Below are 15,651 nucleotides of genomic sequence, written 5' to 3'. Positions count from 1 at the left end.
AAGGTCCAAGCTTCACTTCTACAGTATATTTTAGAGTTGGTATCTCAGTACAGTCATGCAGTGACTTTTTTACTTCCATGCTCACTTCACTATTTCTTATCACTGCTTTCAAAGAACTAACAACCTTTCTTCTTTGTTGTACCTTTCCAATCATCTCTGAACTTCCATCCATACTCATCACACAACTCAGGTTCTTAAATGCACTCACTTTTTCTCATCTAATCCCACTGTCCACTCAGTGACTTCATTTTTCTCAAACCCACAACTTTACTCTTCCCTACATTCACCTTTAGATTCTGTTTCTTACACACTCTCCCAAACTCATTCACCAAGCCTTGCAATTCTCCTTCGTCTTCACTTGACAACACAGTATTGTATCATATGCAAACAACAGAACAGAAAGTTTCCAAATGCTGCCCTTTCTCATTAGGGCCTCACCAACATCCACTGCCTTATCTAATATGATGCAGGCTATATTTGTGCACTGTCTGTTCACTGTGGATGCACTGATTTTTAATATGAGGTGAAAGAGTGACAGGCAGTTGTGAAGTATCACAGTGTGGTCTCAAGAATGGTCCTGACGGCTACATTTTTTGAGTGGTGACTTTATTGTGAGTACAAATCTTCATCTGACACTTCTCTTGTAATTTTGTTGTGAAACTGGATGTGGTTATTGACTCTAGTTACAGTACTGAACAGTGCTCTATTTTCATTGCACCATATTCTCATTAGTTGAGGGTAGTTTGTAACATAACCAACTATTAATTTTGCACATGTACTCAACAGTACCCTACTACAGTATAGATTTATGGTAGGTTGGAGCATGCACCATTCATACACCTTCTGGTCATGCCAGATAACAGTACTGTATAATCACTGCACCATATTCTCATGATGTTTGAAACAACCAGCTATTATTTTTGCACATGTACTCCACAGTACCCTAATACAGATTTCTGTCAGGTTGGCATATGTACCAGCCATACACCTTATTTTCAAGCCAATATGTTTCTTGTAGCTTAGTAAACCACTTACATTACTTAATTGGGTGGTAACCATATAGTGTGTATGTTGCCAAATGTTCATTATATTTGGTGGTCTAGTGGATTAAAAGCGCTGCAACTGAATGTTGCGCATGAGCATTCAGGATACATCTGAAGGATTGCTGGGGTTTATTGCTCACATACTGCCATTTGGGCAAACTACTGGTCACTTGCCTTTAATGTGTGGACCAAAGAGCTTAGCCCCAATTCTCTGTATTCCTGATGAGGCAGTAAGTGATTGGATGCTAGGTAAATTTTAATGATTTAGCCTGTCAGTACTGAGAAAAAATAAATAACTTGCAAGAGAATATCAAGGTGTGCTGTGCCAAATAAACCGCAAAAGAAAAGATGCTGCAGTCTCTTATGTCACTGATAATACAGCTAAATATCTCAAGCTTTACAGAAATACAAGTTAAGCTTATATTGTAAATCCTGATAAACTTACAAAATAATATTGAATATAAAAAAATATGTAGGTGGATTTTGGTTGTATGGTAGAGCCATAATTTCAAGTGCAAGAATATTTGAATGATTGGGTAACCCAGTATACTGACCACTGTTGATGATTTTCCTAATTTTGTGCTTTTTCATGTTATTGTGTCCAGCTGACCCAATGTCTTGTGGAAATTAGGATTAGAGTGGTAATGATAATGATTATATTCACATTCCTGTTCTGTAATAGGATAAAGCATCTGTTTGTCTGCCTGCTTTGCTACTTCTGGCGACGGTCCACACTGTTCCATTTATAATGTACACAGTCAAAAAAAAGGATCTGTCTATAAAATGTGTGAAACACTAAAACACATTGGATGAAGTATATTGAGAAATGCATACAGATCCTCCTGAGACATTGGGTGGTGTTTTATTCATTACTGAACATCGTGGCACATACTTTTTTTTGGCAGTTTTCATATATACTGTATGTTTCTTTTGTGCATGTTAGTGATACGAAAGGGTACTTTTATACCTATATTTTCTTAAAACTTTAAATATCCATACAAAAGACACCCTTTGTGCGAATAACTTAACTGTAAACCGTTATGCAACTTAGAGATCATGATCATACAACTGCCGTATATAACTTGAGCGTGGCAGTGCCTGGTGTGCTGTGATAATTATGAGGGTCAGCAAGATCACTTAGGGTGAGCATCAACCCCTGCATCATGGACAGGCCAAGTCTGCTCCTCAGAGTTACCAGCCTGTTACCAGATGAACTGTGCCACTGACAAATAGAGGCTCAGGACAGTACAGTAGTGAGCAAGCAGGACCTTGCTGAGGATGCTTTGACCCTTGCTATTCAGAGGTCCGGCATTCTTCACCATCACCTGACTGATTAGATAAGCATGCATCGTAGGGGGGAGGGAGGTCTGATATTGTCTCTCTCGACTCTGGATTATTTTGAGGGGAACTTGTTGAATCCAAACTGGGTGTGGATGTGTTCATGGTGTAGGGTGGTGGAGGACACTCACTTAACACCTCAGTATAGGTTGGAGGCTTGTCTTGATTTAGAGGAATCTCATAAATACACTGTGACTCTGGATCCCCAATGTATAACATATTATTTATGGGGACTATGACAGCATGTGAGCCTGGCAGGACGTGTCTTGCCTGCTGTAGCCCCGGTCCCGCTTGTGCCCCAGCACCTTCAGAACTGGAATTTTCTTCTTGGCGTGCACAGGAGAAGGTGCCCCAGCAGCAGTACACCAAGATGAATAAAAGCACGATGATCATAACAATAAGTGCGAAGAGTGCTTGTGTTGTGGATGGGTAGGTCATAGCCCCTGGAAGGTATACAGATTTTAATGGCAAGTGTGGCTAAATGCCTGAATTCACACAAATTTCCTACAGTGTCAGACTAACTGATTATGTATACAGTAATTAATATAACTTCCTTGGTTTTCATGTGGTAAATAAGAAAAAGAGCATCAGTATTAGTATATACACAGTTCTTACTGGATGATAAGAACTACAGTACACTCATTATTTTCGCGCCTAATTGGTACCGCAATTGCGGCGCGAAAGTCAAACTCGAGAAATTCGTGCTTATACTTTACATATAATAAGTGGTAATTGGTTCTTGGGTCAGCCACCTCATTCCCCCATAGCTACCCATTAATGACCCAATACCCACACTATAAATTACATGCTGTTAATCAGACATATATTACTGAACAAGGAATTTACTAACATTGACACGTAGGCTGAACTGCTTGATGGGACTTGAAGATGAGTTCCGAGGCTGGGAGCAGTGGTTAGCTACCACCTGCCCCCACACTGCTTCCCGCCACCACTGAGTCCCCCACACCACCACTTCCCGATGCTTCAACATCAAAGCCCTCAAAATCCAGTGGGAGCTCATGAAGCTCCCCAGTGTCGTCAATGTCCTTGTTCACAGCACCGTCGTCCTCCTCAGCCTGTATGTTCTCCAAAGCCTGGGCTTGTTGAATACGAGAGGACAGGAATGATGTTATCAGGGTCTGATGACGTGCATGAACTCTGTTGTTGAAAAGTTCCTTGTAATTTGCCAGAAGTCTATCCACCATTGGGAGGAAGGTGTCCCTGATCTCTGGCCTCCCATCACATTCCTAAGTCTGCTCTTTCAAACAAGCAGTGGTTGCCAGCAAGTCTGTGATTTGGCGAGATGTTGGCTCACCTGGTGGAACAGGTAAGGGTTCTTCCTGAACTTCGTTGTCATTGACTTGTTTGTCTGTTTCCAACATCTCCTCAATGTCGGTCCAAAACAAGTGACTGCGGAGATGCGGGGTCTCGCAAAAATCATAGGAAAATCACGAGACTCCTAGGAAATAAACGTTCCTTTGCCATCGCGAAACGAAATTTCATGAGAGTATATATCGCGAAAATAGTGAGTGTACTGTATATGCAATTTGCAAGTATGGTACTGCATAATATGTTATACAAGTAGCCACATAATGTTTGAGCAATACTGTATTAGTTTTAAGGATTCTCTCCAAAACTGAATACAGTAGCCTAGCAGTAACAAGAAGGAACTATAAAAGATGCCTTGGAACAGAAGAGACTAATCACAGCTAAGATACTGAACTAGAATGTTCCTGCGACTGGAACTGACTACCCCCATTGGGTAGATTTCTTTTCACTAATATGATTGCTTTTGACCATCTGATTTCACTTAGATTTACCTAAGGTATGGTCAGTAACTACCAGATCACAGTACAATACTTATAATGAGCTTTATTGGTCAAGACTGTCAAAAGTAAGAGTCCAAACAAATACAGAGACATTTATGATGATAAACATTAGTTATCTGCTACTCTGGCTGTGAAAATGACTAACTAAATGGTAGACTTCCCATCCTGTCTACATTGTGTACATGGGCCAGTACCTCCACTGGATTAGTATTATCGAGCTGTTAATTTATAGCCTGATTACTGAATCTTGGAAGGGGAGTGGCCACAGAAAAACTGCATTTATGTTTCCCTGTCCTCAACCATCAGACTGCCCTCCCATCATCTTACACAACCCTCATTCATGAACAGTCCCACTCCACATTGTCCCTCTGGCAACCAGATTGGTAGAGTGTGCACCTACTAAATCCTGATTTGAGTTCAAGCCAACCTAAGGGCAGACATTTACGAGGGTGCAGTATTATGTCCTTTCTTGTGTTCTCACTTGTGTTTACCCTGTCAAGATTCCCTTGATGCAATGTATAGGCCCTCTCACTCATTGACATAACCACTACAGTATATATATATATATATATATATATATATATATATATATACAGTATATATATAGCTGTGGCTTAGTGGGTTAGAACGCTCTGCTTTGACCGAAGGATCGGAGGTTTTAGTCCACCCAAGGGTCATTGGTAGACATCAGGAAGAGTATCCAATCATAAAGTGCTACGTGCTCCAAAACCAAAGTCCGCCTTAGCCCCTATCAAAAAAGGGGGATATGGCGTAAAACAAAACAAAAATTCTCTCTCTCTCTCTCGCTCTCTCTCTCTCATGAAATACTGGGTGGGGGTGGATCACTTCTCCAGTGACATGATGTATTGTGATGATGGAGCAGTTGTCCTTCAGTACCCATAAAACACTCTCCTAGTCAGTCTCACTCTCCTTTCTCTCCACATTGCCAGACCATCTCAGGGTACTCCTAACATCCAGGACCACAATGCACACAGACTTCCTCTGTCTCTTCAGCAAATGCAGCATGATCCTTTCAAACATTAATTTCCATTTCCCTGTTTCTTGATGTTATGCTAGGTGTTTTTAGGTCGACTTCTAGTCCTAAGAACACTAGCTACTGGGCGGGGTCCTCTTTCGAGACCGGAATTAGAACACAAAACAAGAGGAACAGGGCATAAAAACTCGGCAGACCAACCTTACACGTATATTGCCATAATTCCAGTTCTCTTACAATATACATTACAGCAAGTATATACAATATGGGTTATATGGACAATGTCAGGCTTCTGGTACACAGTATTTACTGCACACAATACATACAAGGGTAACCACCATCAGTCAACAATATTTACTAATAGTACATAGGAGTTATAGGCACAGTCCATATAGTTCTTCTCGTACAGTCCTAGTGTACCACTCGTTACTTTCAGACTTAGGCAGTTCTCATTGTACATTAGAGGTGTCACTGTGATGGGTATGAACACTGTCAGTCTTCACAGTACCACTGATGTGAACAAGCCGTATGATACAGACACTGTCAGCCCTGGTTCTGTAGGGAGGCACTGTTATTACACTAGTGGGCTTCTTGGGCTGCTGAAACCTGGGCTTAATCAGAGGTGGCGCCCGGGCGTAGGGGGCTGGTCCTCAGGCGTGCTGTCCCGTAGAGGGTACGGGACTACTGTAGGGGGAGTAGTAGCCCGAGCATGGTCATTGTCCGGGGTGCAGGGAGGCCCTTTCTCAGTGAGGCCTCGACCTGGCAGGTGACCCTCGGGACTGGGGCCAAACGAGACCAGAAGACATACCTGCCGCCGTTTACTTCGGGCAGAGGGTCAGCGGTGGGAAGGGCTTAGGAGTTCCCGCCCCGGGGTCCTAGGGACATCCCTGGGTGGCCGGGGGCTGCGGTCACCATTGGGCTGGACCGCCATCAGGAGTCGTCTGCGGCGACCCTTCCGGGTGGCGTCAGTCAGTGCCGGGTGTCGTCCAGGGGCGATCCGTAGGGCATGAATTCCCTCTCCCAAGATTGGGCCCTGCCACCACTCCTCAAATAGCAGCTCCTCCTGGGGGCCACACCTGTGGGGAGAGTGAGAAGGGCATCCCGCACGGCCTCTGGGTGGTAGGTGGGCTGCGCCAGGGACTTCCTCCGACGGGGAAGCCCTAGGGACTGCAGACGAAGGGCGTACAGTGACCGACCCTTCTCTGACATGGACAGTGGCCAACGTCGCGGTTCCACAGGCCCGGAGGGCAGAGCAGAAGGACATACAGTGGCCGCTCCTTCCCTGGTATGGACAGTGGCCGATACCACGGTGCCGCTCCCAGAGGGGGTGGAGGCTGATGAAGGGCGTACAGTGGCCGCTCCTTCCCCGACGTGGACAGTGGCCAACGTCTTAGTTCTGCCTTTTCCTGGCCAGCCGACGTGCTTACAGTGGCCATCACGTCCGACCCAGGGCATACAGAGGCCGCCACCGGGGGGCTGGTTCCAGGTGTTGCTGCAGCAGAAGGGCGCACAGTGGCCACTCCTTGCCCGGTATGGACAGTGGCTGATACCGCGGTGCGGCAGGGGCAACAGCTGAAGGTCATACAGTGGCCGAACCTTCCCTGGTAAGGACAGTGGCCGATACCGCGGTGCTGCCTGGGACTGCCTGTAGACAAGTCCCACCCCGATCCTGGCGAGGGCTGGCCTGGCTGAGATGTAGTTGACCGGGACTGTTTAGTTGTTGCTGGCCGTGTTGAGGGGAAGAGGGGCATAGGGTCATGATGCACCTGAGCCTGTATCACTCGGACCTGGCGCGCTCTCTACCTGTCCCTCCGTGGTCTCCTTCTGGGGGTGGGGCCATGGCTCCGTCCCAGGGGGGGTGTCTCCACGGGAGTGTGTTTTTCATTTGACGTGTGTCCTTCAGAGTCTCAGCTTGACTTCTATATGTTAGAATGGAGATTATGGTACTGTCGTGTAATGATATTTTTGCCTCCACCCTCACCTCTCCGTTCCTTTTCGCTATTCACATTGCATAGGATATATATATATATATATATATATATATATATATATATATATATATATATATATATATATATATATATATATATATATATTATATCCATCCATCCATCATCCAATCCTATGTTGCGCCATGAGGAGCGTAGGAGCCCGGGGCTAGGCAGCTGGTCCTGACATTTCAGATGAGAGTGACCAACCTCGCTCATCCGTGAGTGGCATTATGTGAGCAATAAACCCCAGTCACCCCTTGGATATAAACCTTCACCGGATCAATCCGACTGGAGCACAATTATTACCCACTAAACCACCAGGCGCCAAAATTTGGTTATATGGTTACCACCCAGCGTAGTAAATGGTTTCCTGTACACCAGGAAACAATTTGGCTTGTCACTCAGTGTAGAGTCATCCACAGGCAGAAGGAAGAGGAAAGAATGAAGGAATGAAAGACAGAAGAGGGAGTGTAAAGTCACCCGCAGGCAGAAAGACGAGGAAGGAATGAAGGAGTGAAAGACAGAAGAAGATGGAAGGAAAGAAGGATGGAGGAGAGGTCAGGGCAGACACCCGAGAGCAGCACTACATTGAGTGAGTGGATGGTGAGTGCCCCCGCCTACCGCATAATATATATATATATATATATATATATATATATATATATATATATATATATATATATACTGTATATATATATATATATATATATATATATATATATATATATATATATATATATATATATATATATACAACACGAGAGAGAGAGAGCCCATACACTCAAATGTTGGGAGATTTCTTTCTAACGGGTTGCTTTGGGGAAAGTGGGCAGCAGGTGAAGTATATGGGGGTGTAGGTACTACCACTTTCCCCTATCCTCCCCTCCCGTCACCTACAGTAGCAGGGCTATTTGATCTAGCCTATCAAGGTCTAGCTCGGGGGAATAATCCTTTTTAATACCACAACTAGCGAAAAACGATAAAGACCCAATCTCTGCCAGTACAAGTGCATGTTTCGGATGGTTTAATTTTTTCGCTATGTATTCGTTAGACTGGAAAGATATTCGTGTCTGTCTGTACCGGCAAAACTGCTTCCCTGCTGTACCCTTTCTTCACTTTATCCCCCGAATTCCCATTGTTGCTCATCACACCACCCAGATGTATGGAGACTCACGCGACCTGATCATTCAGCTTCACAGCAGTCTTCGTGACTTCATTCCTTTCAAAAAACGATAACTTTTTTCTTTGCTGCATTCTTGACAAGTTTCGTTTTACATAAATCGTCACTTAAGAGAACAGTATCAGTAAGGACGGTACAAACATTATCTGCACACAACCATCTTTCACTGGGAAATTGCAACACTCCAGCATCCACTGCAGGATCATTTATTTCATTTACAGCGCCATCCATTAATATATATATATATATATATATATATATATATATATATATATTGAACAACCATGCCGGATAATATATATATATATATATATATATATATATATATATATATATATATATTGAACAACCATCCCGGATACATGACATCCCTTTTTCAATTTGACTTTCAGATAAAATCACGCATAGTTCTTTTTCCACATGGACCACTGCCCTTGCTCCTTCATACATATTTTTTTTTACAGTATTCAGTTCCACATTACTCTGTATTTCTCAGCACCTTCCACTTTCCTTGTCTGTGTACTGAGTCATGTACTTTCACAAAATCCATGAAGGCAGATACAAATATGCCCATTAAGGCAAAAGAATCAGGCATTCTTATTTTAGAAACAGCCTAGAAGATTCTGATAGAAGTATAGTGGGAATAAGTGTTTCAACATGTCACCCAGAACACTCAGCATTTCTGGCGTTATGGTTCAGTGAGATACGAAATAGACCCTCTACAACGGTTATATATAATAAATAGTTCAGCCTGAATGCAATATTGTACTGTGTTCGTATCTTTGTTACGGTAAGCACACGATCTAAAAGCGCACCATATTGCTCACCTGCTTGGTTTACTCACCTGGTTGGCTACCCTTTTTTGCACTGGTTAGTTAGGCACTGAGAGGAGCCGCATAGAGGAAAACAAAGGTAGCACAAATCTGCAGGTACTTCAGTCAAATGGGAGAGCAAAGGCATTCTAATATTATCAATGGGAAAGACTGAGTTATGTACCGTAAGCAGAGTAAAATATTACTAACAGGGTGTATTAATGGGAAATTCTGTTAATATTGCAGTGAATAGAGACATTTCAAAGCAGGGTATATAGAGAGGAAAGGTGGGATAATGGTCAAAAAAGGTAGGTATGAGTCTAGTCAGGAAAGTGATAAAGAAGAGGGCCTAGAAAAGAATGTAAGGCTGACTTAAATGAGCAACTTGAACTCAGAGCAGCAATATCATCAGGTAAAGAGTTCCAGTAAGCTACTTTGGTCGCAGTGATAATGAGGGAGGAACGCCAAAATTCTTTTAGGTAATAAGGTTATAAAATCAGCGCATTGATGTACAGGTGCTGCTGTTATTAAAACATGATTTTTTTTTTAAATTATCGGAACATTACTGGATGACTTACAGTATACCCCTATATTATAACCGTGTAGGTAGTCTGCGTGCGTAAAGTAATTAATCTGAATAATTTACGGCACTGAAACGATGCAGTAACTATTGTAATAACAACTTTGACGATAATGTACTGCAACATAATTGTGTCAAAGGGAAATGCAAATATGTTTTAAGTTTTGCGGGTTTAAGGAACTGGGACGGGCGTGTCGATCGATAATTAAGTCAGGGGGTCAAGAGCTAGTTTAACTCTTATAGCGGGGTCCGGGGAGGAAACCCGGTAACTAAATACTTTCTAGCAACTTTCCATATTTATAAAGCCTTCTGAGTTGTTAGGTTAGTATCCTAACCACTCAGATTCTACACACCTTAAACCTGTAACATGCAAGTGATAAGCAGAGAAACTGGCTCCCATGATGGAACTTGTATATTTAAAATGGTCTGTGTATGAAATCCTTACAAGTATTCATTCATGCCTTTAATATATAAAATTATTTTAGACTATATAAATCGTCAATTTTTAGACTCGGGAGTATCTGTAGGAGCGGAGTTGTTGATCTCTCTCAATAACAACTTTGCGGTGCGAGGTGCTTGACTTCCGTAGACTTTAGCGCAACAAAGCGCCACCGCACTACAAACCATACCATCCTCTCACACCACGCAACACAAATTCACTCTTCCACACCACAACAGAGACAGAGACATTAACTGAAGGGCCCTGAACCTCCTGCATCTAGAACTTTTGTACTCGTTATTCTTGGTTCTGAGAGAGTGGGCATGGCCTTATATTCTCACTTCCCAACTGGCTATGCTCATGGGGAGGGTGTATCAAAATTGCATTTGAAGTGTCCTAAATCTTACTTTTTTTTTCTTTTTTTCAAACAAGCAAGAACCGAAGTAAAACATTATTTGGTTGCTGCATTGTACATTTTCCTTCTTAATCTCTAATCTGCATTTGTAAGTTATAAACTATCGTGTCTGAATTTATTGTAAAAATTAACATATAAACCGTAAACCATAGCCATAATATTACACTTAACAGGGTTATGGCTGATAAGAGAAGAATGTCGTTATTGTGGCTGTGGAGCCGTGGAGGGGTCAAGCTCCCGGGTAGCGCTGTATGTGCGACCACCTGTCTGTCTCACCTGGTATGTGTGACGTTGACACTATGGAGTCATCGGGAAGATCCATCCCAACTGTGCACTCTGACTTCCTCGTCACGTCTCTTGACAGTCACAGCTCCCGTCTCCGCATTAATCGCTCCACAGTACTGGGTCTGGAGGTGATTCCGGTACTTCGCAGAGGAACTGCAAGTAGAGGATTAGGAAGTATTAATTATGGCGTGACAATTACAGCGTTTACTATGACAGTAGTTCGTACAGTATTCTCATGTATGTCAAACATTTTACCCGTACATAACAGAGGTCCACGTGTGCTTCCACTTCCGGGGTCTCGAAACGATTATTTCGCAGTCTTGAGATGCTATTGTACACACAACACGAAGAATGAGCATTTTTGTCGTGGTGGCAAACACCAGAGTACGTTGCTGGTCAGTTGGTTCATTAATGGATCATTGTTCTCTCTGGTCAGATGTCTCCTCGAAGTTACTCCTCTCTCAGCCTTGGTCTGTGGGAACCTGTAAATAAGATGACATCTCACAGCAGTCAGCACTCACCTTGCTCCGGGTCACTACTCGTACACAGTTACTGTACATCGGACACACCATATTACCAGGCGGGACAGGGCTTACAAACACATCTGAGAGCAGTTAAACATGCACAGTAAAATGCCATTGCGCACCATTCATTTGAAAGTCATGCACATACAACACGCATAATAACACTGTATTTCGGTATTTAAATAGTTGACGGTGATGTTGGACAGTTCACATCGCGATGATCACTGGAACCTGTACGGTCAACAAATGACACACCACACTCAGTCGACAGGATGCGTTGTCTTGTGCATGCAAAGGGAGAACGAAAGTATCTTCACAGTTATAGGTTTATGTGAAGTCGATCATTACCTAGGTCTTGCCTGGTCGAGCTTCGTCACACTCACAGTGCCACTTTACAGCATATATTTATATTTTCAGCAATTTATTCACATTCGGTCATTTTTCTACAAGCCTTCGTTTTCTTTTCTAAACACATATGTAAGGCTGTTTTTGCTTTAAGCGGCTTCCATAGCGAGGGCCGATGGTTTAACTAAGGTGCAAACTGCCACTGTTGTTACTAGTAACTGTGGAGGTAGTGGTGGTGGTGGTGGTGGCAGCGGCTGGGCTGGGGGAGGGTTGGGATGCCACCTGCCTAAACCACACACAAAATAAAACTAAACTGCTTCATTCCCGCCTCAACCCAAACAAATCCCAGAATATTACTTCTTTTCCCCTCGTTTCTGTGTATGATGAGTTTTTAATTTAAATATCCGAAGGTCAGTGATGTGCGTAGGTGGACTAAATTGTGACCTTACACTAGATCCTGTGCCAACGTCTACCCCTGTACCTACCCCTGCCCCAGCCCCTGCCTCCCACCCTGGCTTCGGAGACATTGTATTTGGGACTGTGCCCGTGCCCCGCGACTCCCCGCACGATTTTGCCGCAAAGTTATGCAAGTTTTCCCGCAGTGAGGTAGATTCACTTGCCATTTATGCAGATTGGTTTCCAAATCCCACCACATTTATAATTTTGCACTTCGATATTAACGCGAAACATTCTCGAGCTTCTCACTGTATTTAACTTCTACTTACTCATGATACCACAAATTTATGCAAGTTTTCCCGCAACTAGAGACGTTTTACATATCGTTTACATTTATTGGCTTCGACATAAACCCCACATGCAATATATTCCACTTCTGTTTGACACGTAAATATTCTGGGATTCATACAATAATATTAACCCTTCCCGTTCAGCGATACCGCGAAGTTGTACAAGTTTTTCTGTTGTCATAGATATTTTACTTAAGGCGAAATTAAGTCTGGTGACATATTTCCCAGTTGATTCTCTTCACTCCAATGACACAGTTTGTATTCAGGCGGCCACCAGACGATTGTATAAAGTTTCGGAAAGACGTCTGGCATTTTAAGGGATAATGAAGGTTATATCGAACCCATCCAGTCCGAAAAGTCTGTCTTGATCTAAATAAAACCGTCTGGAAGCAGCAAGGAGAGAGAGAGAGAGAGAGAGAGAGAGAGAGAGAGAGAGAGCGGACTGAAGAGGTTAATCAGACTAATATTGGTTTATTTTTTCAGCAAAGGAGAATCTTTCGTAGTACTGTACAAGAGGTTAAAATTGACTATAATAAATCTCTAGTTCGAAGTCTCTCCTAAGTAGCGGATTTTTATTGTTATCGCCCGTCATTAGAAGGCGGAGCGATAATGTTTTTGTCCGCCTCTGTGTGTGTGTGTGTGTGTGTGTGTGTGTGTGTGTGTCTTTCAGACTCTCTCTCTCTCTCTCTCTCTCTCTCTCTCTCTCTCTCTCTAGTGTTTGCCTCAAGCCCCTTCTCGTACTGAAAGCATTAAACCCGTGTGAGTGAGGGTGCTAGGATGGTGTCTCCAAGCAATCCTTTTTATCAGTCCTCTTACTCTTCTTCTTTCCTCCTCCTCTTCCTCCTTCCTCTTAATGGTATTGGTGCAGCTGACTACGGGAATGAAGGTAACACTCTAAAAACACATTCAGTTCGATCACATTTTTAAAATCCATACTACTTCTGGACGATTGTATTCTTATTAAGGGAGACTTTTAAGATTTTTTTTTAATGGTCACCCAGTCCGATGGCTTCCTATATTTTATTCTTTCGAGTGAATCATTCAGAACAAGGAATAATTTTGACACAGCACATTAGAAAGCAAGCTTATTGTGTGCAGCATATACATACAAGATCTGTGTTCATGCCGTTGTATGTAATATTCATTTATATATTCTTACTCACAGAAGCTTGGATGTAAATGGTTCAATACGAGTAACTTCATTCCACAGATGAACTCAGAGTGGCGCGTCTTTAGCCGATGTTTGCGGCGAGTCGTCTCATGTACGTTCGACGCTTGTTTATTCCATCAGTGTGTGCTTTATGAATTAGTATTGCGATAGAATTACGTAATATAGTGTGACATCATAAGTGCGGATAGGCTGCACTGGACTGACTTTTTATGTATCGTATTATGTAAACAATATAAAATTAGTAATTTGGTAACAAGTTATTAACTAACACTTTCTACCTTGATGCCCTGACAGATCGGCGGAGTGACTGAACAGAGAGATGTGCAGCTGATTTTAAACACTGAATGACGCCCCTGACAGTTACTAGAAGAAGAAAAAAAAAAAGATGCTGAGTGTGTAATGAGGCACGGATATCGGTTTTCCAGGGAGGAGGCGAGCTGCGGAGCCAAGTGGTAAGTGTTGCTCGCCTATTATTGACAGGTTGACGGGAAGAGAGGCTGGGCAAGTGCAGCCACCCGCCACAACAGTCAGAGGGTGGAGTCTCAGTGGCTTATAGGATGATAATTTTCTAACACCTCTTCCCAAGCGATTTCTGCCCATTTTAAACTTAATGCTTATCTTCTTTTTTTTTTTTCTTTCTTTTTTTTTATCCACATGTTGCAAAGTGACCTACAAGAGAGTATCAGCGTGTAATACGTAGAAATAAACTGACAAGGAGGAGGTGTTTGAAACCCCCTTGGCCCAAAAAAAAAAAAGAAAAAAGAAAAAAAGAAACAGGGTGTGCAAGGGCTTCGCTGTTCCTTCAGACTGACTAATGCTAGTATACAAGCGATGTCAGAAACTAAAGTATTGTTTGTAGGTATTAACTTTATATACACATTATCAGAGTGAGCAGAATGGTGTAGTTTGAAGAAATCCCAACTCTAATGTTTGATTGCGTAGTTTTTTCACGAGATCTTTCATGGAACGAACTTGTTTTTGTGGAAATTTTAACTTGCACCTGCTTATGTACCCACCGCGTTAGGGAAAGTCAGTTCTTGAATTACATTTCTTCACACTATCGAAAATTTGAGAGATTTAAGTGTACACAGCTTAAGGAGGATATAGATCTTTCACTATATTATTTATTTATTTATTTTCTCTTCTTTTTTTTTTATATTGTGGGAGGGAGGAGCGGGAGAGGGGGTAGCCTGTGTCTTGCTCTGTACCCGAGGATTGATCAGGGAACAAGTTTATTTTTAAGAGCTGAGAACACACACACACACACACACACACACACACACACACACACACACACACACACACACGCCGTCGTTTGTGTGTTTTTCGTTTTTTTTTACGCTCCTTTGCTATAACTGTACCCAGTTATGGGGACGCCTAGATCTTAGCATAATACCGAGCACTAAGTCAATCCCTTAAACAATGTAGGTTATGTGAACAACTTTACGGGCATTTCAACTTCCATAACACATCTTCCGTAGCGATTTATTCATTCCATTACATCACAAAATCCTCGTGTATTTATTTCTGATGCTAACACTCGGTATTAAAACTATATATATAACATACAAGAGAATGGTCAGGTGTAACACGGAAAATAAATCGCTAAAGAAGGGGTGTTACGAAGTCTCCTATGCCACTTAAAATACGACGCTTATTTCGACACCCACAATATGAGGTTCCCTAACACCTCCTTCTCAGCGATTTATTTTGCGTGTTGTACAGAACCATTATATACTTACTTAAGGTATTTGGATCATTTTAATATGGACATAGGGCTGAGTCTGCATCGGTAACGTACAAGAGGTTATTAAAATAGTTATGTATGTGATGGTTGTCGTTGTGGTGGTTGTGGTTGTAGGTGATTGTGGTTGTGGTGGCTGTGGTTGTGGTGGTGGTTATGGTTGTGGTGGTCTAAGGTGATTTTGTGTGGTGGTTGTGACTGGGGTGGTTGTGGTT

General features: G+C 42.6%; 1 protein-coding gene and 1 long non-coding RNA gene across 2 annotated transcripts in view; one reads left to right on the top strand and one right to left on the bottom strand.

The window, feature by feature from the left end:
• Positions 1–565: 565 nt before the first annotated feature.
• Positions 566–12,133, bottom strand: LOC145406589 (uncharacterized). The gene is made up of 4 exons (XM_080277664.1): positions 11,779–12,133; positions 11,168–11,388; positions 10,898–11,059; positions 566–2,824 (listed from the first exon to the last, which is right to left on the bottom strand). Exons 3-4 carry the CDS (start codon positions 10,941–10,943, stop codon positions 2,337–2,339), a joined length of 534 nt encoding a protein of 177 aa, XP_080133790.1. The 5' UTR covers positions 10,944–11,059; positions 11,168–11,388; positions 11,779–12,133; the 3' UTR covers positions 566–2,336.
• Positions 12,134–14,065: 1,932 nt separating this feature from the next.
• Positions 14,066–15,651, top strand: part of LOC145406590 (uncharacterized) — a 202,590-nt gene continuing 201,004 nt past the window's right edge. The window contains exon 1 of the long non-coding RNA XR_013898588.1: positions 14,066–14,144. This is a non-coding gene — a long non-coding RNA (uncharacterized LOC145406590). The remainder of the gene's footprint in view (positions 14,145–15,651) is intronic.

The sequence above is a fragment of the Coenobita brevimanus genome, chromosome 71, assembly GCF_032717465.1.
Source record: "Coenobita brevimanus isolate Jiangsu-jjx chromosome 71, ASM3271746v2, whole genome shotgun sequence".
In the NCBI taxonomy this organism is placed as follows: Eukaryota; Metazoa; Arthropoda; class Malacostraca; order Decapoda; family Coenobitidae; genus Coenobita; species Coenobita brevimanus.
Note: the sequence above shows the minus strand (reverse complement) of the source record. Positions and strands in the feature narration are given on the sequence as shown.

Coding starts and splice junctions, on each gene's coding strand:
- LOC145406589 (XM_080277664.1), bottom strand. CDS start 10,943: ATGGATCTTCCCGATGACTCCATAGTGTCAACGTCACACATACCAG. Junction 2,825..10,897: donor GTCAACGTCACACATACCAG/GTGAGACAGACA, acceptor TATACCTTCCAG/GGGCTATGACCTACCCATCC.